The 23,094-nt window shown below is 40.0% G+C and overlaps 1 protein-coding gene across 2 annotated transcripts in view; it reads left to right on the top strand.

Annotated features, from left to right (window-relative positions):
• Window positions 1-23,094, top strand: part of EVA1A (eva-1 homolog A, regulator of programmed cell death) — a 74,798-nt gene that overhangs the window by 32,473 nt on the left and 19,231 nt on the right. For both annotated transcript variants that reach the window (XM_003268717.4, XM_004090426.2), the window contains exons 2-3: window positions 13,371-13,493; window positions 17,687-17,839. In XM_003268717.4, the coding sequence (XP_003268765.1) occupies window positions 17,755-17,839 (85 nt within the window). In that variant the 5' untranslated portion in view covers window positions 13,371-13,493; window positions 17,687-17,754. The remainder of the gene's footprint in view (window positions 1-13,370; window positions 13,494-17,686; window positions 17,840-23,094) is intronic.

Below are 23,094 nucleotides of genomic sequence, written 5' to 3'. Positions count from 1 at the left end.
TCCCACCTGCAACATTGGAGAACACATGAGATTTGGAAGGACAAGTGTCCAGGGCATACCTGGAGGTTTTTTGGGTAGATTCCTTGGGATCTATTGACAGCCATATCACCTGCAAATAGGGACAGTTTTATTTCTTCCTTTCTCATCTGTGTGTCTTTTAGTACCTTTTCTTGCCTCAATGTAATGGTTAGAACTTACAGTGTTATGTTGATTTAAGAGTGGGGAGGGTGGGCATCTTTACCTAGTTTCTGATCTTAAAGAGTAAACATTGAGTATTTCATGATGAAGTATAATGTTAGCTATAGGTCTTTTGTAGATGCTCTTTATCAAGTTGAGGCAATTCCCCTCTATTCACATTTTTCTGAGAATTTTTAAAAATCATGAATGGGTGTTGAATTTTTGAAAAAATTTTTCTGCATCAATTAACATGACTTTTTTTCTTTAGCCTATTACTAATGGCAGTTTACATCAATTGATTTTTGAATAAGCCTTGCATTCTTGAAATAAGCCCCATATAGTCATGTCATAAAAAGTCATTACGAAAAAAATCCTTTTTATACGTTCCTGAATTCTACTTGCTAATATTGTGCTAAGGATTTTTTTTTATTATGTCTATGTGCCCGACGGCTTTGAGTTTTCTTTTTTTGCACTATCTTTGTCTGGGGTTGGTGTCCGTGTAACACTAGCTTCATAAAATGAATTGGGAAGTATCCCTTGTTCTCTGATTTTCTGGAAGAGATGGTGTAGAAGTGGTGTTAATTCTTCTTTAAACATTTGGTAGAATTTTCTAGTGAAACCATCTAGGCCTGAAGTTGTTTTGTTTTTGGTGGGGGGGTTAAAATTACGAATTCAATTCTTTAATAGCTATAGGGCTATTCAAATTATCTCTGTCATATTGGATGAGTTGTGGTACTTTGTGTTTTTCAAGGAACTGGTTCATTTTGTCTGAATTGTCAAACTTATGTGTGCAGGAGTTGTTCCTAGTATTTCCTTACTATTTTTTGTCATCTGCATGGTCTGTTAGTGATATCTACTGTTTTGTTTCTGATATTGGTAATTTGTAACTTCTTTCTTTTTTGGTCAGTCTTGCTATAGGTTTGCCAATTTTATAGATTTTTTTTCAAAGACCCTCTGGTAATTTTCTTTGCTCTAAAGTCTACTTTATAGACTTAATAGATATCAATTTAGACTCGTTTTCTTTTGGTTAATGGTTGCATAATATAAAAATTTTATCCTTTTTCTTTAAACCTGACAATATTGTTTTTGTGTTTTGTTTTATTTGGGGGGAGGGTGTTTTTGCTTTGTTTTGTTTTTAAGACAGGGTCTTGCTCTGTCGCCAGGCTGGAGTGCAGTGGTGTGCTCCCAGCTCATTGCAACTTCTGCCACCTGGGCTCAAGCCATCCTCCGCCCTCAGCCCCCTGAGTAGCTGGGATTACAGATGTGCACCACAATGCCTGGCTAATTTTTGTATTTTTTGTAGAGACAGGGTTTTGCCATGTTGCCCAGGCTGGTCTCTAACTCCTGGGCTCAAGCAATCTGCCCGCCTTGGCTATAAAAAACCACATACCAACTATACACTATAAGAAACTAACTTCATATATAACAATACTGGCAGTGGCTGGGTGCAGTGGCCCATGCCTGTAATCCCAGCACTGAGAAAATAATCAAAGAAAGGATTTTTATAGTTTCTTATAGTGTATAGTTAGGACATGGTTTTTTTTAAAACATTTTATTTCAATAGCTTTAGAGGTACAAGTATCTTTTGGTTACATGGATGAATCATACAGTGGTAAAGTCTAGGACTTTAGTGTACCCATCACCTGAATAGTGTGTGTTGTACCCAGTGGGTAGGTTTTCATCTCTCACTCCCTCTACCCTTCCCCATTCTGAGTCTCCAATATCTATTATACCACTGTATGCCTTTGTGTACCCATAGCTTAGCTCCTACTTGTAAGTGAGAATACATGGTATTTGGTTTTCCATTCTTGAGTTATTTCACTTAGGATAATGGCCTCCAGTTCTATCCAAGTTGCTGCAAAAGACATTATGTTATTTTTTTATGGCATTCAACTGATGAATGAATTACATACACATCACATTTTCTTTATTCATTGGTTGAGGGTACTTAAGTTGATTCCATATCTTGCAATTGTGAATTGTGCTGCAGTAAACATATGTGTGCAAATGTCTTTTTATATAATGATCTCTTTTCCTTTGGGTAGATACCCAGTAGTGGGATTGCTTCATCAAATGGTAGATCTACTTTTAGTTATTTGAGAAATCTCCATATGGTTTTCCATAGAGGTTGTTCTAATTTACCTTCCCATCAGCAGTGTATAAACAAGAGTTTCCTTTTTTTTTTTTGCCATATCTATGCCATCTATTGCTTTTTTACTTTTTAATAATGGCCATTCCAGTGAGGATAAGTGATATCTCATTGTGAGTTTAACTTCCATTTCCCTGATGATAAGTGATGTTGAGCATTTTTCATATATTTGTTGGCCATTTGTATATCCTCTTTCGAGAAATTTCTATTTATATCATTTGCCCACTTTTTAAAGGGATTTTTTTTTCTTACTGATTTGTTTGACTTCCTTGGAGATTCTGGGCTGATCTTTGACAAGGCACACAAACATATAAACTAGGGAAAGGATACCCTATTCAGTGGATGGTGCTGGGAAAATTGGATAGTAACATGTAGAAGAATTAAACTGGATCCCTATCTCTCACCATGTACAAAAATTAAGTCAAGATGGATTAAAGACTTAAATATAATATCTGAAACCATAAGAATTCTAGAAGAAAACCTAGAAAAACTCTTTTAGACATTGACCGAGGCAAAGAATTTGTGACTAATACCCCAAAAGCAGATGCAACAGAAACAAAAGAAAGAAATGGGACCCAATTAAACTAAAAGGCTTCTGCAGAGCAAAAGAAATATTAACAGAGTAACAACCTACAGAATGAGAGAAAATATTTGCAAACTATGCATCCAACAACAGGTCATTTTTAAAATCCACTTTGCCAATAGCTATCTTTAATTGGTGTATTTAGATTATTTACACTTAATGTCATTATTGAGATGTTAGGGCTGACGTTTGCCATTTTGTCTTTTGTCTTCTGTTTTTTGTTTGTTTCTCTGTTTTTTTTTTTTTAGTTACTTGAACATTATTATAGAATTCCATTTTGATTTGTTTGTAGTGTTTTTAAGTGTATTTCTTCATATAGTTTTTCTAGTGGTTGCTCCAGGTATTACTGCAGATATGTGTGTGTGTGTGTGTGTGTGTGTGTGTGTGTGTATATATATATATAGCTATTTACCGTCTGCTGGTGCCATTTCACCAGTTTGAGTGAAATATAAAAACCTTACCATGCTTTGCTTCCCTTTGCCCTACTCCAAAGTGTGTCTTAAATATTTCCTTTACATACATTAATTTTTCATTTTAACTTAATTTCATTTTACTTTTGAGACAAGGTCTCTCTCTGTTGCCCAAGCTGGAGTGCAGTGGCACAATCATAGCTCACTGCAGGCTCGAATTCCTGGACTTAAGCAATCTTACTGCCTCAGCATCCTGAGTAGCTGAGACTGTAGGCAATTGTCACCATGCCCTGCTAAGTGTTTTTTTAAATTATTGGGAGGCCGAGGCGGACGGATCAGGAGATCAGGAGATGGAGACCATTCTGGCTAACACGGTGAAACCCTGTCTCTACTAAAAATACAAGAAAATTAGCCGGGCGTGGTGGCGGGCGTCTGTAGTCCCAGCTACTCTGGAGGCTGAGGCAGGAGAATGGCGTGAACCTGGGAGGTGGAGCTTGCAGTGAGCCGAGATCGCGCCACTGCACTCCAGCCTGGGCGACAGAGCGAGACTCCGGTCTCAAAAATAAATAAATATAAAATAAAATAATAATTATTATTTTTTAGAGATTGGCGTCTCACCATGTTGCCCAGGCTGGTCAAAACTCCTGGTTTCAAGTGACCCTCCTGCCTCCACCTCCCAAATCGCTGGGATTACAGGTGTGAGCAACTGCGCCTGATCTCCTTTATATACATTCAGAACCACATCAGAAAGTGTTAACATTTTTGCTTCAACTGTTAGATACGAAAACTCATGAGGAAAAGGAAAGCCTATTGTATTTACCTATATTTGTGCTTTCTTCTTTCTTGATATTTCATGATATCTTTTTAAAATTCTTTTCTTTCTGTTTAGAGGACTTTAGTAATTCTTTTTGGGTAGGTATGCTGGTGACAATTTCTCTTAGTTTTCCTTCAGTGGAGAATGTCTGCTTTCCCCTACATCTTGAAGGGCAGTTTTGCTGGATATGGATTCTGGATTCACAGTTCATTTCTTTCAGCCCCTGAAATATACATTGTGCTACTTACTGCCTTTTGACTTCCATGGTTTCCAATGAGAAAGCTTCTGTGTTCTGAATTGTTTTTTCCCTATAGCTAAGACGCCGTTTTTCTCAGGCAGCTTTCAATTTTTTTATCTTTGGTTTTTTTTCTTTTTTTAAAGACAGGGTCTCACTCTGTCACTCAGGCTGGAGTGCAGCGCAGTGGGGCAATCTCGGTTCACTGCAGTCTCCACCTCCTAGGCTGAAGTGATCCTCCCACCTCAGCCTCCTGAGTAGCTGGGACCCACAGGTGCATGCCACCATACCCAGCTAATTTTTGTATTTTTAGTAAAGATGGGATTTTGCCATATTACCTAGGCTGGTCTCAAACACCTGAGCTCAAGTAACCTGCCCACCTCGGCTTCCCAAAGTGCTGGGATTACAGGCATGAGCCACCACACCCAGCCTATTTAGTCTTTAGTTTTCAAAAGTTTAATTACAGTGTGTCTTCACATGGATTTCTTTGGATTTATTCCATTTAAGATTTGCTCAGCTTCTTGAATCTATAAGTTTATGTTTCTTGACAAATTTGGATTTTTTAAAGCCATTATTTCTTTGATTACTTTCTCCATTCCTCTTCTTCCTTCTTTCATTCTGGAGCTCCAGTGACAGAAATGTTAGGTCTTTTGTAATAATCTCACAGGTCCCTAAGACTCTGTTCATTTTTTTTCCAGCCTATTTTCTCTCTATAGCTCAACTAAGTAATTTCTATCATTCTGTCTTTCAGATCACTCATTGTTTCCTCTGCCTCCTCCATTTACCATTGAGCCCATCTATTTATTTTGAGCTTTTTATTTTGGTTATTGTATTTTTTTACTGTGTGGAATGTACTTAATAAATGTTGGCTTTTGTTATTGTTGTTAATAAAAATAAACATAACCTTTTCTTTTAATTACCAGACCTACAATACCAAGTTTCACTGACATAAACACTGGCTGTGTTACAAGTATTTCCTTATTCAATTCCTTTATTCCTTTAGTTCTTTTCATATGGCAAGTGTCCTGTCCTTTCTTTATTTAAAAATTTTTTTTATTTCAATAGTTTTTGGGGAACAGGTGCTGTTTAATTACATGAATAAGCTTTTTTTTTTTTTTTGAGACGGAGTCTCACTCTCTCGCCCAGGCTGGAGAGCAGGGGCCTGATCTCGGCCCACTGCAAGCTCCGCCTCCTGGGTTCACGCCATTCTCCTGCCTCAGCCTCCTGAGTAGCTGGGACTACAGGCACCCGCCACCACACCCGGCTAATTTTTTTGTATTTTTAGTAGAGGCGGGGTTTCACCGTGTTAGCCAGGATGGTCGCGATCTTGTGACCTCATGATCCACCCGCCTTGGCCTCCCAAAGTGCTGGGATAACAGGCGTGAGCCACTGTGCTTGGCCATTACATGGATAAGTTCTTTAATGGTGATTTCTGAGATTTTGGTGCAAGTATCACCCAAGCAGTGTACACTGTACCCAATGTATAGTCTTTTACCCCTTACCCTCCTCCCAGCCTTCCCCGAAGTCCCCAAACTGCATTGTATTATTCTTATGCCTTTTCGTCCTCATAGCTTAGCTCCCATTTAAAGGTGAGAACATACAATGTATGGTTTTCTATTCCTGAGTTACTTCACTTAGAATAATGGTCTCCAACTCCATCCAGGTTGCTAAGAATGCCATTATTTCTTTCCTTTTTATGGCTGAGTAGTATTCCATCACATATAGAATATAATATATATATATTACCACATATTCTTTATCCACTCATTGATTGATGGGCATTTGGGCTGGTTCCATATTTTTGCAGTTACTAATTGTGCTGCTACAAACATTCATGTGCAAGCGTCTTTTCCATTTAATGACTTATTTTCCTCTGGGTAGACACTCAGTAGTGAGGTTGCTGGATCAAATGGCAGATCTGCTTTTCATTCTTTAAGGAAGCTCTGTACTGTCGTATAGTGGTTGTACTGGTTTACATTCCCACCAGCAGTGTAAAAATATTCTCTTTTCACCACATCCATGCCAACATCTATTAGTTTTTGATTTTTAAATTATGGCTATTCTTGCAGGAGTAAGGTGAGTACTCCTTGGTTAGGTATATTCCTAAATATTTTTGTTTTTGCAGCTATTGTAAAGGTGACTGAGTTCTTGATTTGATTCTCAGCTTAGTCACTGTTGGTGTATAGCAGTGCTATTGATTTGTATACATTGATTTTGTATCCTGAACCCTTACTGAATTCATTTATCAGTTCTAGGAGCTTTTTGGATGAGTCTTGAGGGTTTTCCAGATATATGATAACATCATCATCAAACAGTGACCATTTGACTTCCTCTTTACCAATTTGAATGGCTTTTATTTCTTTCTCTTTCTGATTGCTCTGGCTGGGACTTCCAGTACTATGTTTAATTGAAGTGGTGAAAGTGGGCATTTTTGTCTTGTTTCAGTTCTCAGGGGGAATGCTTTCAACTTTTCCACATTCAGTATAATGTTGGCTGTGAGTTTGTCATAGATGGCTTTTATTACCTTAAGGTATGTCCCTACCATGCTGATTTTGCTAAGGGTTTTAATCATAAAGAGATGCTAGATTTTGTCAAATTTTTTTTCTGCGTCTATTGAGATGATCATATAATTTCTGTTTTTAATTCTGTTTATGTGGTGTATCACATTTATTGACTTGCGTGTGTTAAACCATCCCTGTATCCCTGGTATAAAACCCACTTGATCATGGTGGACTATTTTTTTTTGATATACTGTTGGATTCAGTTAGCTAGTATTTTGTTGAGGGTTTTTGCATCTATGTTCATCAGGCATATTGGTCTGTAGTTTTCTATTTTGTTATGCCTTTTCCTGGTTTTGGTATTAGGCTGATACTGGCTTCATAGAATGATTTCAGAAGGATTCTCTCTTTCTCTATCTTTTGGAATAGTTTTAGCAATATTGGTACCAATTCTTCTTTGAATGCCTGATAGAATTCAGCTGCCAATCCATCTGGTCCTGGATTTTTTTTTTTATTGGCAATTTTTTGTTACTGTTTCGATCTTGCTACTTGTTATTGATCTATTCAGAGTTCCTATTTCTTCCTGGTTTAATCCAGGAAGGCTGTGTATTTCTAGGAATTTATTCATCCCCTCTAGATTTTCTAGTCTGTGTGCATAAAGGTGTTCATAGTAGCCTTGAATCATCCTTTGTATTTCTATTGTATCAGTTGTAATATCTCCTGTTTCTTTTCCAGTTGAATTTATTTGGATCGTCTCTCTTCTTGGTTAATCTCATGAATGGTCTAACAATTTTGTTTATCTTTTCAAATAACCAGCTTTTTGTTTCATTTCTTTTGTATTGTTTTTTGTTTATTTCAATTTCATTTAGTTCTGTTGCGATTCTTGTTATTTTTTTTCATCTCCTATGTTTTGGGTTTGGTTTGTTCTTGTTTCTCTAGTTCCTTAAGGTGTGACCTTAGATTGTCTATTTGAGCTCTTTCAGATTTTTTGATTTAGGCATTTAATGCTGTGAAATTTCCTCTTAGCACCACTTTTGCTGTATCCCAGGGGTCGTGATAGATTGTTTCATTATTATTCCGTTCAGATGATTTTTAAATTTCCATCTTTATTTCATCGTTGACCCAAAGATCATTCAGGAGCTGATTACTTAATTTCCATATATTTGCATGGTTTTGAGGTTCCTTTTGGAGTTGATTTCCAATTTTATTCCACTGTGTTCTGAGAGAGTAGTCAATATAATTTTGATTTTCTTAAATTAATTGAGACTTGTTTTGTGGTCTATCATATGGTCTATCTTGAATAATGTTCTGTGTGCTGATGAATAGAATGTATATTCTGCTGTTGTTGGGCAGAATATTCTGTAAATATCTGTTAAGTTCCTTTGTTCTAGGGTATAGTTTAAGCCCATTGTTTCTTTGTTGACATTCTGTCTTGATGACCTGTCTAGTGCTGTCTGTGGGGTATTAAAATTCCCCAATATTATTGTGTTGCTGTCTACCTCATTTCTTAGGTCAAGTGGTAATTATCTTATAAATTTGGGATCTCCAGTGTTAGGTGCATATATATTCAAGGTTAGTGTTAGGGTTAGGGTTTGCTGAACTACCGTGCTCCAGGCTGGTACTGGGGAGTGTCTGCAGATAGTCCTTTGATGCGATCTATCTTCAGATCTCTCAGCCATGGATACCAGCACCTGTTCTGGTGGAGGTAGCAGGAGAGTGAAGTGGATTCTGTGAGAGTCCTTGGTTGTAGTTTTGTTTAGTGCATTGGTTTTCTTAAATGCTGGTTATGCTTATAGGGAAGTTGTCACATAGACAGATTCAGTACCTCTGGTTAGCCAGGATGTTACAGATAGTGAAATTAGCTGTTGTTTTCTCCTTTCTTGGAGCAGGGTTGTTCTGTCATGAGTTGCTGTAATGGCTTGAGTTGGTTGCCCTCCAGCCAGGAGGTGATGCTTTCAAGAGACATCAGCTGTGGTTATATTGGGGGATGCAAGCTTGCCCTAAGGTCACCTGAATAACTTCGGGTTTCTCAGGCAATGGGGGGTGCTATAGAGCTCCTGCAAGTTTATGTCTTTTGTCTTCGGCTACCCAAGTGGGTAGAAAAAGACCATCAGGTGGGAGTAGGGCTAGGTGTGTCTGAGTTCAGACTCTTCTTGGGTGGTGCCTGCGGAGACCACTTGGGAGGACGGGGCAGTGGTTCTCAGGCCAATGGAGTTATGTTCCAAAGGGGATTATAGCTGCTTCCGATGCTTCGTACAGATTGCCAGGGAAGTCGGGGAAAGCCCGCAGTGACAGACCTCACCCAGCTCCCACACAGCCAGGAAGGCCAGTCTCACTCCTGCCAACAGCCAACAGAGCCGAATTTATTTACAGGCCTCTGGTGCACAGGGCTGAGATGTTGCCCCAGGCTACAAGCCTCCCTGCTGAGAAAGCAAGCAGGGCTTTCAGGCCTCACCCCTCCCTGACTGCTGCAGCTTCTGTGCTCATATCTGCACTTCCTATTCGCCCCCACCCATCAGATTCTGCCTAGGAAAATTCATACTTGATCAAAATTATTACAAAGTTCAGCTGGAAGTCTCCTCCCTGTGGCCCTTCCCCAATTCCACTGGCTGCCTTCCCCTAGGAACCCTGTGAGATAAAGTGAGAAATGGCTTTGCTGGGCTTCCCTGGGGATCAGGAGTGCCTACAGGGCACTTCCCACTGCTTCTTCTACTTTTATATTTTGCTCAGCTCTCTAAATTTCATTTCAGCTCTAGGTAAAGTTAAATCCTTCTTCCATGATCTAGATTTCCAGGTTCCCCAGTGAGGATGTATGTTCAGAGGCAGACTTTCCTCCCCTCACACTTCGGGCACTGACTGTGTGTTTGGCTGTTTCATGGAGTTTGCAGTGGCAAGCCACTTCTTTCAAAGGGTCGGTGAATTCTTTCAGTTGCCCTGGTATGTTCCTGTGGTGGTTCTTGGAGCAAAAGTTCACAATGTGAGTTTCCAAACGCTGCTCATTATTGTATTTTTTTAATCATAAAATTCTATTTTTTCCTTATGTCTTCTCTTTATTTGCAGAGACTTTTTATTTCTCTGCTGAGGCTTTTAATTTCTTTATTTGTTTTGAGCATGTGCATAATTGCTTGTTGAAGTATTTTTAAAATCATGGTGTTTAAAAATCTTTGCCAGGTAATTCTATTATCCCTATCATCTTAGTGTTCACATCAATTGATTGACTCCTCATTACTGCTGGATGGGGACGGGAGTTCTGGATCCCATGTGGTCTCCACTGATGTGGGGCTTGTAACCACTGGTAGTGATGAGAGTCCTGACTAGGCTGCCTCTGATACCCCAGTGGAGAGGGGGAGTGGGAGGAGTATCTAGTTATTTCTAGGAGGGGGTGGATGTCCAGGCTTCCCATGTAGTCCTTACTGATATTGCCACGGAAGGTAGCTCATTACTAGCAATCTCAGATGAAAGTCTCATCTCTCCCCTTGGGCCTTCTCTGACATCACTCTGGCAAGGGTGTTGGAGTTTCTTGCTATAGTCTCTTAAGGGTGAAAGTCTAGGCTATCTACTCAGGCTTTGCCGGTGTGGGTGTGGGTGTGGGTGTGGGTGTGGATGAGGCCATGGGATTTTTGTTTTTTAAAATGATGTTTGGCTGAAGTAGAGTGTCTATTGTCTAAGAGTTTTCTGTCTTGCTAGAACACTCCTTTCCTGGTCCTCTGGCTAGAGAGAGCAGGCATTTGTTGGGAGTCTGTTTGTCTGCACCAGTTGTGTTGGGTTTCTGGATTGCTGGCTTCTTCAGCTACCTCATCTCCTTGGTTCTTGGTGTGCATTATCCTTTACCTGGACTACTGAGTTGAACCCCCAATAAGTCTTTCAGACCATCTCTGGCTTCTCCAACACATCCTCCACACTTCTGCCAGTGTTTTCTTCCTACAAAGCAGAACTGACCATGTCACTCTCCTGTTAATATTATTTACTGTCCATAAAATAAAGCTCAACCTCTGTGAGGCACTGCAGATCCACCAAAATGCAGTTCCAACTTTGCCTTTGCAGCTTTGACTTCTGTTCAGTTTCTCTGCCTATCCCTTTGCTCCTGTGCTAAAGATGTGCCATGTACTTTAGCTCCTGCTCTTCCTTCTGTCTCCAGTGCTTTCCTTTACCCTAGCAAAGTATAGTTTCAAAGTTAAGAGCACTGGAGTTGGACTGACTCAGTTTAAATTCCAACTTTATCATTTTCTAGCTAGGTGATCTTGGGCAATTTTACCTCTCCATAGCTCAGTTTTCCCATCTGAAGAGCAAGGATAACAGAATCTACCTCATGGGACTTTTATGAAACTTAAATAGCACTTAGCAAATTATCTGGTTGAAGAGAAAGGTCTCAATAAATGTGGGCTATTAGTATAATTCATTATTAAATTAATACTCAGCAGTTAAATTAATATGCAGTTGCTCAACATTCAATTTGAATGTTACCTCTCTATGAAGTCTTTATGAATGATTATACTTTTTCAGAACCACTAGCCTGTAGGGAGGAGAGCAGGCAGGTGAGGGTTGGAGTGCTTTGGGAGTTAGGCCTGAGGTTGAGGAGAGGGCAGCAGAAGGGTCCTGGTGAGAGAAGCATGTAGTATAGTTGTAGTAGCCAGGCTGTGCAGAGAAAAGATGACTCTAGGATGACAGTGATAAACGGAGTGAGCAGGGAGGGGATGAGAAGATAGAAGCCTCAGAGAGCTTGGGGAGCACATTTACTTTGATTCAGGTATGGAGAGTGCATAGCAGTATTCTCACACTGCTAATAAAGATATACCCGTGACTGAGTAATTTATAAAGGAAAGAAGTTTAATTGACTCACAGTTCTGTATGGCTGGGGAGGCCTTAGGATCATGGTGGAAGGGGAAGCAAACATGTCCTTCTTCACATGGCAGCATCAAGGAGAAGTACTGAGCAAAAGGGGGAAATGCCCCTTATAAAACCATCAGATCTCATGAGAACTCACTCACTATTAGGAGAACAGAAGCATGGGGGTAACTGCCCCATGATTCAATTACCCCCCAACTGGGTCCCTCCTACAACACTTGGGGATTGTAGGAACTATATTACAAGATGAGATTTCAGTGGGGACACAGCCAAACCATATCAGAGAGGTAGGATAGAGGTTCTGATTGGAGAGTGAGATTTCTCAGTGTGAGTCATTCATCCAGCAAACAGTCCCTGAGCATTAGCTCTGTGCACTTATTGTGGGAAACTCTGAGAACAAAGATAAGAATTAAGGCATGGTCCCTGCCCTTAAGGAGTTCACAGCCCAGTATGCAGAGGTGAAACCTTTCCAGGTGATGACAAGGTCCAGGATTCATCTCTGGAAATGATTCGCTGTGATGGTTGGGAGGGGAAGGTTGATGGGGCAGTGGAAGCCAAGTGGCTGGCAGGCTGGCATGTTAGATGTATCATCCCCAGGTGCTTATCAGCGCTACAGAGAAAATTGGGGTTTCTCTCGGCTCAGTTATTTCTCCGGGGCCATGTGTATCCTCTCCCCAGCCAGTGATATAAGGACTGTTTTTCCATTTGAGCTTTTGCTCTTCAGACTCCATGTGACCGTCCTAGGGTCAGTGTCTGATGGTTTTCACCAGTTTAGAGTGGAAGGTCAATGGGCCTCAAAGACCTACTTCTGCACTTTGGTACATGAGTCTGTAGACAGTTACCCATCCCGTGCTTCCAGTTTCCTTTTCTTTCTTGCCCTTATTTTCTTGACCTGTAAAATTAACATAGGATGGCACCACCAGTCCATTTTGGGGAAGAAGCAGATGAGACGTGTCTCTGTAAAGTAATCAATAAGCAGAAGTTGGAAGCCACAGTAGTTGGCAGGGTGTGATGATGACGAATGAATGAGTGTGCACACGTGAAGTGGGGACAGCTCAATGCTCAGAGCTCCGTGACTGATTTCTTTCTTCCTGTAAGCTTCTAAGTGAAGCTAGACACAGAGAAGAGATTTCCTAGCTGGGCTGAGCAGAGGCCTTGACGCTTCAGCATGGAAGGCACAGGGTGTAGGAATCTACATATCAGCATTTCCAGGATTCTAGTTCCTACAGAGCTGTGTGAGACTTCATTTCATGGCCCATCTGGGCATTGCTAGAAGGAAACAGAATTCCCTCCCTTCCTGTTACAGAGAGGCTGGCCTGCAAGCTTCACTGATGAGGGGCCAGATTGGGACATCCCACACTAGCTGTTTTGTGGATTTTGGCTGACAGGAGCGGAGAGGAAGCATGTTTCTTTGATCTTTTACCTCTTGTATCCTTTCTGGTATGACCTTGGGAGATTGGTTTATCTGGCTGTCTAGTTCAAATTCCAGATTACACTCTGTCAATGGGCTTTCTCCTCTCTGGGGATGTCATTCATCCTTCCAAGGATCCAGACACTAGCCACCAAAGCTTCTCTGCTATGTTCACACCCATACCAGGTCTAAGGTATGAGGTGATCTCCTGGGTATGTGATGGTTTTTGTGCTGCTTTTTTCTTTCAGAGTCTGAGAAGCCAACTGGGGCCAAGCAAGTTTTAGAACCTCTACTGGCTGATGCCAACATCATCAGAGATGAATTGTTCTTACCAGAAACTTCTCTGCTCCTGACAGCACACCTCTCCCCAGGTAGCTAAAGGGATAATGAGATTATCACCCCCTGAACACTATGTATGGGGTTGACATACCAGGGGACACTCAGTTCCAATTGCAATATCATAGGCACAATATTAGAAGAATATTTGGACACTTTGATAGCCAAAGAAAGGCATTTGGAAGACTCACACGGGGCTTCACCGCAATAGGTCTTTCCTTTGCTTAAATCATGAATTTTTTATTAAATTTTACACAAATACATTTTTTCATCTATTCATACTATCTTTTTCCTGTTAATCTATAAATATGATAGATTACACTTATTTACAATCCAATTTTTAAAAACAAGTGCAATAACATCTCTTACTTAAAATTAAGCCATATTCATAATGTGATATGAATTCGAATTTTATTGACTTCAAATTTAATACTGCTAAAAGATAACTCTGCCATCATCCTTGTTAACTTAAAACCAAAATTTGATTGCAAGATTCTTTAAATAAAGTAACCTTCAAAATTCACTGTTTTACCTCACCAACACAGTTTTTAAATTGTGGTAAAATACATATAACAAAATTCATCATCTTAAATTACTTTTAAGTGTATAGTTGAGTGGCATTAAGTATATTTACATTATTGTGCAACCATCACCATCATCCTTCCCCAGAACTCTTTTCATCTTGCAAAACAGAAACTTTGTACCCTGTACCCTGTTCAATAATTATCTTTTCCCTGCCCCTGCTCCTGACAACCACTACTCTACTTTCTGTCTCTATGAATATGACCACTGTTGGTGCTTCATACATGTGGAATCATATAATACCTGTCCTTTTTGACTGGCTTATTTCACTTAGGCTAATGTCCTCAAGTTTAATCCATGTTTATGCCTTCCTTTTTAAGGCTGTGTGTAATATTGCATTGTATTTGTAGACAACATTTTATTTATTCATCCATCTGTGGATGGACATTTGGGTTACTTCCACCTTTTGGCTATTGTGAATAATGCAGCTCTGAACATTGGTGTACAAATTCTGTTCCAAGTCTCTGCTTTAAAATCCTTTGAGTATATACCCAGAGGTGGAATTGCTGGGTCATAGGATAATTCCATTTAAATATTTTTTAAGGAATAGTCATCCCATTTTCCATAGTGGCTGCACAATTTTACCTTCCCAACAACAGTGCACAAGGGTTCCAATACTTATTTTCTGATTTTTGATAGTAGTCATCCTAACAGGTATGAGATGATATTTCATTGTGGTTTTGATTTTGATTTCATTAATGCTTGGTTATGTGGAGCATCTTTTCATGTGCCTGTTGACTACTTGTGTATCTTTGGAGAAATATTGCTCTAAGTCTGTTGCCCATTTTTAAATTGAGCTCTTTGTTTTTAGTTGTTGAGTTGTAGGAGTTCTGATATTAGGAATTAGGATACGTAGCAGTCTGGATATTAACCCTTTATCAGATACATTATTTGCAAATATTTTCTCCCATTTTGTGGGTTGCCTTTTTACTCTGTTGTACCCTGTGATGCACAGAAGTTTTTAATTTTAATAGAGTCCTTTTTTTACTTTTGTTGCCTGTGCTTTTGGTGTCATATCCAAGAAATCATTGTCAAATCCAGTGTCATGAATGTTTACCCCTATGTTTTCTTCTAACAATCTTCTAAAATTTTTAGCTGTTATATTTAGGTCTTTGACACATTTTGAGTTAATTTTTTATATAGTATAAGGTAAGGGTCCAACTTCATCCTTTTGCACATGGACATCCAGTTTTTCCAACACTGTTTGCTGAAAAGGCAGTCTTTTCCCATTGAATGGTCTTGGCACCCTTGCAAAAATAATTTGAACATATATGTAAGGGTTTATTTTTGGATGTTCTATTCTATTCCATTAAGCTACATGTCTGTTTTTATATGCTAGGCCTACACTGTTTTGATTACTATAGATTTATAATAAGTTTTGAAATCAGGAAGAGTGAGATGTCTAACTTTGTTAATTTTCAAGATTGTTTCGACTATTTGGGGTCCCCTGAGATTCCATATGAATTTCAGTATGGATTTTTTTATTTCTGCAAAAAACGTCATTGAGATTTTGGGACTGCCATAAAACTTCTGAATTCTTTCTTATAGGAAACATTTGCCAGACAGATGAAGAGAAGGGGGGCATTTAGGCAAAAGGAAGAGTGTGACCAAAAGCATGAAGAGGTGAAAGAGCTTGCTCTACTTGGGGGAACTAAAAGTAATCTAGTATTGTTGAAGCTCTAAACATGCTTATTATCTGTGTGTATATATGTGTGTGACTGTCAGCTTGGATAGGAGATACATTAGGAGGTAAGGCAGAGGTCAGATATTGTGAAAGTGGATGTGTATTGTGTTAAGAGGTCAATGGAAATTCATTAGAGTTGGGTTGTGGAGTGATGTGATCATATTTGTACTACAGAAAAATGACCCTGTTAATAAGAATGGGTGCGATATTGAGAAGGAAGGAGGTATCAGCAGAAAGACCAGGTAGGAGATTGTTGCAAAACTCCCAGAAATAAAATGATAAGACTTGCACTCTGGTAACATTAGTGGAGACAGGAAGGAGGGAATGGTTTTAAAATAGACATGGCTCACTACACACTCAGACATATTCCAGTAGCTTCACTCTTTTCCTGGGTCTTGAAGTCCTCAGATCTGTAGAACAGCCTCTGAACTCAGTGTGATGGTTCTAACCATTCACCTGTATCATCCAGTTGCCACCTTTTAGGAACACAAATGACGGTTGAAAGAGGCGCTGTGTTCTGGCTCAGCAGCTCAAGGGTCTCTTAACAACAGCCAGTCTCTTTTCAAAGCCCCTGGAGCTCCCACTCCTTCTCCTGTCACTCTCAGAGCCTCCGGCTGCTCCAAGGATTTTATGGTTATTTCTTTGTGCCTGTGAGTTGGTTGGTGTTTTCTTGTTTTGGTCTTTCCTGAAGCCTGCTGAAATCTACCAGCCTGAGAGTGTTCTGTTGTAGCCCATTCTGTTTACCTCATGGAACTGCCACTCTCCAGGCCTTCTAATTGTGGCCCATGTTACTCATATCTGTGACCCACTGAGAGCCCAGGTTCATTCTCCAAGCTTTGACACCCCTCTACACTCTGTGACTCAATTGCCTGCCTTCAGTTCATAGCAGCATCGAATGAGCTGTTCATGAGCAGTTCATAGCAGCATCGAATGAGCTGTTCATGAGCAGTTCATAGCAGCATCGAATTGGGTCTTTGCCACCTCTCTCCCACTTCGTGCTCAGGAGCTCTCTGTAAAGCCTTTGCTGAGTAACTGGGTAATGCTAATGCCAGGCTTGCGCTGCAGCAGCTGGGGAGAGGATGTGCTCTTCCAGCCAGAGACTGGAGCGCTGAGATCCCAAGTCTCTGTTCTGATCCCTGGAGGGTTGGTTCTATGGATGGGCAGTCTGGGCCATGTGTGTGTTCTACTGGCCCATCACAGTCACAGGTGGAGTCATGGAGCTAGAGGCAGGGAGCAGCTCGAGCTCTCAAATTCCTGTAGATATTTTAGAATGGGAACCGCTTTGGCAGTTCTGGGAGAGCCAGCTCTGAACCACTGCCAAAGGCACACATTTAGTGACCTGAGGGATGAGGCAAACTGATCAAGGTACACAAGTATCATCAGTGCAGGCTCCTGGGAAAGCACAGCAGGAGAGGAGAGGGCTGTGGCTTGTAGTTCAAATGCAGTGATGAATGTCATGATGATTTGAACCTGATGGGCTGTGCCTCAAAGATGAACCAGGGAGAATCAAGTAAAGAGTTCCAGAAGAGGTAAGAGGGAATTGTTTAGTGGGAATTAGGAAGATACGGGGAAGAGAAAGGAGAAAGGTCAGGAAAATCAGGGATGTAAGGAGTTTCTACTTCCTTGAAAGCCAGGAAGCTCACTTGAACAAAGAGCACAAGACCCCAAATCTTTGTGGCCACCCTGGCTGGGAGAGCTCGCTGGTCTTTCTTTAGGAGCCTGGCTAGTTTTTGCAAGCATAGTTTTCACAAGCAATTGAAGGATAATTTCCTTAGCTCTACAGTGAAGCTATCCCCCAGAATAAAGTGGGGCTGGCCAGAGAGGGTCTGTAGTTTCCAAAGCCCCAAGGGACACCTGCAAATCAGCTGTTGCAAAAGTATGTCTTTAGGAGTCCAGGCTACCTGGAACATGGCCTCAGGACAGCAGAATGTGCCTTATCACTCACTTTGTGTTCCCAAATAGAAGAGAAGAAGGAGAGTGGCCACGTTGATTCAGCCAAGCACCTCCAGGAGGTCCCCTCTGGATGTCCTATGAGGCTGCCCCTCAGCCACAGCCCAGAGCACGTGGAGATGGCTTTGCTCAGCAACATCCTAGCGGCCTATTCCTTTGTCTCAGGTAGGTGCCTGGTTTTCACTGTGCCGGGACTGAGGTCTGGGGCTGGGTCCAAGGTTGTCTCCTGAGTGGCCATCTCTGGCCTTATTCTCAGTAAGGACATGCTACATAATCATAGCTACTGCTCTGCCATGCTGAGCTTTGAGATGAAAGGTCTCCAGGTTGGGAGTTAAGCTTGTCATTCTCTAATTTGAAAAATGAAGGGTTCTAAGAGCTTTGTCTTGCAGAAAATGTTTAGCTGCTCAAGTGAGTGATTGAAGTGGCCCGGGGCTACTGTTGGCTTCTGTCACTATGCATTAACTCTGACGAAGGAGGGGGCTGATGGAGTACCTCAGCCTGGTTATTCTATGCAGTTAACCTCACACAGGCTGCCTGTGTGTGAGACTGTGTGTATGGGAGAGACAGTATATGTTTATATGTTCTGTGTTTGGGGCCTTTCTGAGGTATTTGATGAAGCTGTAGAAGAGATGAAGACAGAAGGCATGTGGAGTATGGAAGAGTCTGATATTTGTCCCTTCGTTGGTTCAAAGTTGTACTCTTCAGTAAGATGGCTGATTTTCTCCTCAGGATCATTTCTTGAAAACAGATGTTGCTCATATAAAAGGAGTCATTTAAAAATACATGAAAATGCTCACTGGTTTAAATGACTAAACTGTTCCTCTGTTGCTTGAATGAGTTTTTAATTTCTTGATACTTTGCTTTTGTTTTTGTTTTGTTTTGTTTTGCCTGATGTCTCTGGATATATTGTATAAAAAGGAAGGAACTAGGGTTTCAATTGGATTTCCTTTGGGCGAGGACTGGTTTTACTTTCTAATTCTCTAGGCAGGGTTGCCACATGGTGGTCTAAGAGTTGAAATGCAAACCTGACATTATGATTTACAGTGGCAATTCTCAGCCAAGTGGAGAGTTCCATGAGCCAAGGAAGTTCATGGCTTCTCTTTGTGAGAGGATCTTGGATGACGCGCAACCTGATTTCAGAAAAAAAGGACTGCTCAGGGCCTTGTGCTGGGCGAGCTGCAGCATGTAGTCTGCTTGTGCCTCAGGTCCAGGGCTCTGCCTTCTTAGATCAGTGAAGGCCTAGGTCACCAGTCAGCTCCTCTTTCCCCTTAAGGAAGTCCAGGGCCTCCTTCTCCAGGCACTCACCCATTAGAGGAATCTCATCTTTGCTCTTGCTTCAAGGCAACATTGGAGAGAAGGGACACAAGAGCTGGAAGAGAGGTTTGAAATCCAGACATTGTTTTCACAAGCAATTGAAGCATAATTTCCTTAGCTCTGTAGTGAAGCTATCCCTCAAATGAAGTGGGGCTGGCAGAGAGGGTCTGTAGTTTCCAAAGACCCAAAGGATACCTGTGAATCAGCTGTCGCAAAAATATGTCTCACATGAGAGCAGACAGAGCACTGCACTTTGGACCTCTGCTCAGCACAGAAGGTACCTGGCAATTTTCCGTTTCAGTCAACATGACCCTGAATTGTGACCACTGAAAGTGGTAACTCATTGAATAGTCCTGTGTTTACCATGTGTCTTGTGATCTTGTCAAGGCTGAAAAGTACATGGCCCTGTTTTTCTCTCACCTCCAAACTTTCTCCTTCCTGCCCTATACTCTTGAATTAAACACTACTTGGGATGCAGGAAGACAATGCTTCTTTAAGTAAGTATGGGTGAGATAAAACGAAAACGCAAGGAAATGGAAAAGCAGTGTGGCTAAAATAAAATTTGGATCCAGTGTGTAGACTCAATGACTGAAAATCTATTCTGAAATGGGGAACACTCCCTGATTATAAGTGAAATTAATAAAGAAAATTTCAAATATGTATTTGAATATTCAAGATACAAATAACCATTGTTTTTAGTGAAGAAAATCAAATAAATGGATTGGAAGCAATGATGAAAAGTATGATGGAAAAAAATTGTGGAAAATGTCCTAATCTTATAGCTGTCTCATGTCCTCATTCTGCTCTATCAGATCTTCAACCCCGCAGGGCCCCTGGCCCCTCGTATTTTCTCCCAGTGCATCTGTTGCCTCCTCTCCTATCCACGGGGTCCCTTATTTCAGCAACACATTTGCTAATACACATAACTGCCTTATTCTTTTGTGTAGCTTCTGAGTAAACCAGTAGGTGAAACCCCAACTCTGAGTAAATCCTGCTCACTTTCTTGTGTGTGTGTGTGTGTGTTCTTTGTTAGGGGGGTGTCTAAGGTGCTTGGTAACCTTGTGGGAGAGATGGAGACAGAAGAAGGCATGTGAGTTGGGAGAGTCTTATATTCACCCCTTTTTTGGTTCAAAGTTGTACTCTTTAGGAAGATGGCTGACTTTCTCCTCAAGATCATTTATTGGAAACAGATACGGTTTATATAAAAGGAGCCATTTAAAGTTACATGAAAATGCTCAATGGCTTGAATGACCAAACTGCTCCCCTGCTGGTTGAGTTTTAAAATATTTGATATTTTGTTTTTGTTTTGCCTGATGGTCTCCGGATTTTATGTAAAAAGAAGGGGACTGAGGTTCTGATTGGATTTCTCTTTGGGCAAGGACTGGTTTTACTTTCCAGTTCTAATCTAGCCAGGGTTCATATTAGATGACTTAAGAAAAGTGACCCTTTCTCACTCTGTACAAATTATCAAACACCAGTATAATTTGCCATTTGAAGCTACTAGAAATTCATAGTCTCCAATCTCAGCTGAGCTTTTCACATCATACTTTAATCTCCCTATTTATTTCTGGACACATCTTGTGCCCATTCTTCACAACAAACATTTCAAACCTTGACCATTCCAATAATTGTAAATATCTGCTTGCCATAATGGGCCCTACAAGTAAATGACAAGTGTCAAACTAGGGGAAAATGAAACATTAATGAAGAAGAGTTAAAGTCTGTAACAAATAAAGAGCTCTTACAAATCAATAAAAGTGTCCCAAAAGGAAAGTGGACAAAAAACAAGAATCAACAGTTTGCAAAAGAAGAAATACAAATTATCAATAAAACATAAACAGCTCAAATTCTGGCAGAAAAATGCAAAATGGAAACTGCAATGAGATTAACATTTTTATTTTATACATTTCTCAAAGACTTGACTGATTAAGTACATAATTTTAGTCTTGGAGAAAGTCTGGGGAGATGAGTACTTACACATCGTGCTGATGGAATTGTGAATTGCTACAACCTCTCTAAAAAATAATTTGACAATATCCATCAAAGCCCTTAAAAACACATATGCTAGCCAGAAATCCCACTTCTGGAAATGTCTCCTAAGGAAAGAATTAGGGATACAGGCAGAAATTTTACTATGAGGATGATTCATCACAGAATTATTTATAATACATGTAGCAAAAATATTAGGGAAAATTTGTGAGTATTAATTGAAACAGAAAGATGTTTATGACATTCTACTAGGTAAATAAAGCCTGTTGCCACACATCATATACATTATAATCCCATTTATGTATGTATATTCATATGTATAGGTAACCACATTTTTGTGGGTGAAGGTATATGTATTTTTAATTTTCTTTTGCTTAGCTGTATTTTTAATAACAATTCATTGATATTACTTCATAGTAAGAAATGTTATTTTATTAAAATATTAAATTTTGAATTATACCATACATATATTAGACAATTATCATGCCTCTGTCTTTTCTAACTTCCTGAGCTTCTTATCTAAGTGTCCTGAAAATAACTATTTGGTTATGCTACAAGCATTTCAAATTCACTCCAGCCTAGAATAGAATATTGTCCTTCTCTTTAAATATGCTCTTTCTTTTATATATCCATCTAGGGCATCACCTAATCCAGAAATAGGATTTTTAACCTTTGATGCATCTTCTTCACTGCCCATATCCAACTGGTTTGGGTCGATTGATTTTGCCTCTTAAAATGTATGGCATCCACTTTAGTTCCACCATCATTGATTGACTGGCTCCAAGCCCCATCATGTTTTTGCCTGCCTTATCATAATGGTATTTGCCGTGGTCTTGCCTCCACAATCTTGTTTCACAGTCTGTATTTTGTAGCAAAATGATGTTTCCAAAATTCAGATGTGATGATGCAATTCTTTTTATTTTTTAGCATCCCTCAGTGGATTCTCATTATCTCTGGGATAAAATCCAAACAATTTTGTGTGATTTAAGAGTCAGGATTGTTTTCAACTGCAAAAAATGAAAACCTCAACTTGGTGGCCTAAACACATAGACGTTATCTTACCCACATAATAAGAAGTCTGGAGGTAGGTGGTTGCTAACATTGGCTCATTAGCACAAACATGTAGAGGCCTGTGTTTTTCTCTCTCTGTCTGGCTTATTTTACTCAGTGTAATATATTCCAGCTTTATCCATGTTGTCACAAGTGGCAGTATCTCCTTCTTTGTTAAGGCTAAATAATATTTCATTTTGTAAATATGCCACAGTTTTTAAAATCTATTCATCCATTGATGGACACTTTGGTTGTCTGCATATCTTGACTATTGTGAATAGAGCTACAATGAGTATGGGAGTGCAGATATCTTTAAAGATGCTGATTTCACTTCCTTTGGGTATATACCCAGTCAGAGACAGAAATAAAAATACTGTATGATCTCACTTACACATAAAACCTAAAAAAAAATGTTGAATACATAGAAACAGACAGTAGAATAGTAGTTATCAGGGGCAAAGAGGAGGATATGAGAAGTTATGTCCAAAGATAGAAACTTGCAGTTTTGTGGGATGAATAAGTCTAGAGTTCTAATGTATAGCATGAGGATGACAGTTAAAAATATTTTATTGTATACTGAAAATTTGCCAAGAGAGTAGATTTTAGGTGCTTTTACCACACACAAAAATAAAAAGAAGGTGATGAATATGTTTGTTCACTTGACTGGAGTAATCATTTAACAAAGTGTATGTGTAGAAAAACATCAGGTTGTACACCTTAAATATATACAAGAAAAAATGTAGGGGCCAATATCTCTGTGATTCTCAAAGCCGTTTTTCTATGTTTGTCATCTCATGGCTGCCAAATGGCTGCTGTTGTTCAGGCTGATTCAAGATCAAAAAAGGCAGAAAATGGAAGGAGATTCCAGTAGATCTCCTCTCAGATTTCATTGGCCAGGACTGTGTCACATGGTCATTTCTAGCTGCAAGGGAAGCTGGAAAAATGAGAATTTTAGCTTTTTCAATCTTTAGATCAGTGGTTCATATCAGGTGTGATTTTGCTCTGCAAGGGGACTTCTGGCAATGTCTGGAGGTATTTTGGGGTGTTACAGCTTAGAAGTGCAGGCT

This window comes from Nomascus leucogenys, chromosome 14 (genome assembly GCF_006542625.1).
Source record: "Nomascus leucogenys isolate Asia chromosome 14, Asia_NLE_v1, whole genome shotgun sequence".
Lineage (NCBI taxonomy): Eukaryota > Metazoa > Chordata > Mammalia > Primates > Hylobatidae > Nomascus > Nomascus leucogenys.
Note: the sequence above shows the minus strand (reverse complement) of the source record. Positions and strands in the feature narration are given on the sequence as shown.